Genomic DNA, 1,932 nt, shown 5'->3' with positions numbered 1-1,932 from the left:
ATTATTATTATTATTATTATTATTATTATTGCTGCTATTATTATTATTATTATTATTATTATTATTGCTATTATTATTATTATTATTATTATTATTATTATTATTATTATTATTATTATTTAAGGCAGCAAGCTGGCAGAATCATTAACATGCTAGGCAAAATGATTAGTGACATTTCATCCGTCATTATGTTCAGAGTTCAAATTCTGTCGAGGTTGACTTTGTCCTTCATCTTTCCATGGTCGATAAAATAAGTACCAGTTGAACAATGGGGGCCGATGTAATTGACTTACTCGCTCACTTGAAATTGTTGGCCTTGTGCCAAAATTTGAAACCATTATTATTATTATTATTATTATTATTATTATTATTATTATTATTATTATTACCATACCAGACAAAATACTTAGTGGCATTCCTTCCCACTATATGTTCTGAGTTCAAATGCCACTGAGTTGACTTTGCTTTTCATCCTTTTGGGGTTCATAGAATAAGCTACCGGTTGAGCACTGGGGATCAATGTAATTGACATATCTCCTTCCCCCAAAATTTCAGGCCTTGTGCTCTATAGTAGGAAGGATTATATTAATATGCCAACTTGTTCTTTTTGTCACACTTACTTCAAAGAAGTGAGTGGCAAAGGGAAAGACAGAGAGAGAGGAAGTGAAAGAGACAGTGTATGGTGACGGCAAGTATCTTCTCCCATGGACTCAGGTTGATGAATATTGCCTTTTGTTTTTTGCATTTTCCATGTTATTTCCCATGGTAATGTTGGTCTCTTCAGTCTTGTATGTTAATGTCGGTTCTGCATATCTTATGTTAATATAACTTCTGTTAAACTTGTTAACATAGTTTCTATTTCTCATGTTAATGTATCTTATATATATTTCCCATTAATGTAGCTTTTATACATATATATATATATATATCCAGTACCGTGTTTAATGCATGTTGTATTTTTCTCGTGTAACACATGTTTTGTGTCTGTTTTAGCTGAAACAGTTGGAGAGTCAACTGGAAGAAGAGTACGATGACAAGAGATTGTTGATGCAGGACAAACGTGAACTTGAACGACAAGTACAAGAGATGATGACACAAGGAGTCCAGAACAACAGTGGTAATTATTCAATGGCTGTTTGTATTCTTGATGGGAGAACAAACCTGTTACTAAAATCTTGAAGATAAACTGATCACATCTCATGGTTGGTGTTTTGTCCATGGTGGTACAACATGGTCAGTGACCTTCTCTGAGTTGCTCCCACATGGTCATTGTTTTCCCTAGGTTTGTCCTACTTGGTCAATATTTTATCCATGTTGGTACCTCATGGTTTCTGTTTTTTTCCAAGCTGGCCCCAAATAGTCGATGTTTCTAAGCTGCTGTTGTAAACTACTTCTATTCATTTCTTGAGTTCATGTAAACCACAGTACCTGAGAGGTCAGTCATGTGGATTACTGACAGCATGGCTAAAATTCAGTTAACAGAAACAATGTTGAAGTTCACCATCAGCAGGAAAACCTTCCTTGTTCTTGCCTGACATACTTAACCTATCGTGGAGGCGCTATGGCCCAGTGGTTAGGGCAGCAGACTCGTGGTCATAGAATCGCAGTTTCGATTCCCAGACCGGGCGTTGTGAGTGTTTATTGAGCGAAAACACCTAAAAGCTCCACGAGGCTCCGGCAGGGGATGGTGGCGAACCCTGCTGTACTCTTTCATCACAACTTTCTCTCACTCTTACTTCCTGTTTCTGTTGTGCCTGTAATTCAAAGGGTCAGCCTTGTCACACTGTGTCACGCTGAATATCCCCAAGAACTACGTTAAGGGTACACGTGTCTGTGGAGTGCTCAGCCACTTGCAAGTTAATTTCACGAGCAGGCTGTTCCATTGATTGGATCAACTGGAACCCTCGACGTCGTAAGCGACGGAGTGCCAAC

At 37.8% G+C, this 1,932-nt stretch overlaps 1 protein-coding gene across 1 annotated transcript in view; it reads left to right on the top strand.

Annotated features, from left to right (window-relative positions):
• LOC128250893 (unconventional myosin-XVIIIa-like) overlaps positions 1–1,932 on the top strand; it is a 17,727-nt gene that overhangs the window by 3,515 nt on the left and 12,280 nt on the right. Inside the window, exon 3 of the mRNA XM_052976921.1 lies at positions 994–1,117. Coding sequence (XP_052832881.1) covers positions 994–1,117 — 124 coding nt within the window. The remainder of the gene's footprint in view (positions 1–993; positions 1,118–1,932) is intronic.

Source organism: Octopus bimaculoides, chromosome 26 (genome assembly GCF_001194135.2).
Source record: "Octopus bimaculoides isolate UCB-OBI-ISO-001 chromosome 26, ASM119413v2, whole genome shotgun sequence".
Lineage (NCBI taxonomy): Eukaryota > Metazoa > Mollusca > Cephalopoda > Octopoda > Octopodidae > Octopus > Octopus bimaculoides.
Note: the sequence above shows the minus strand (reverse complement) of the source record. Positions and strands in the feature narration are given on the sequence as shown.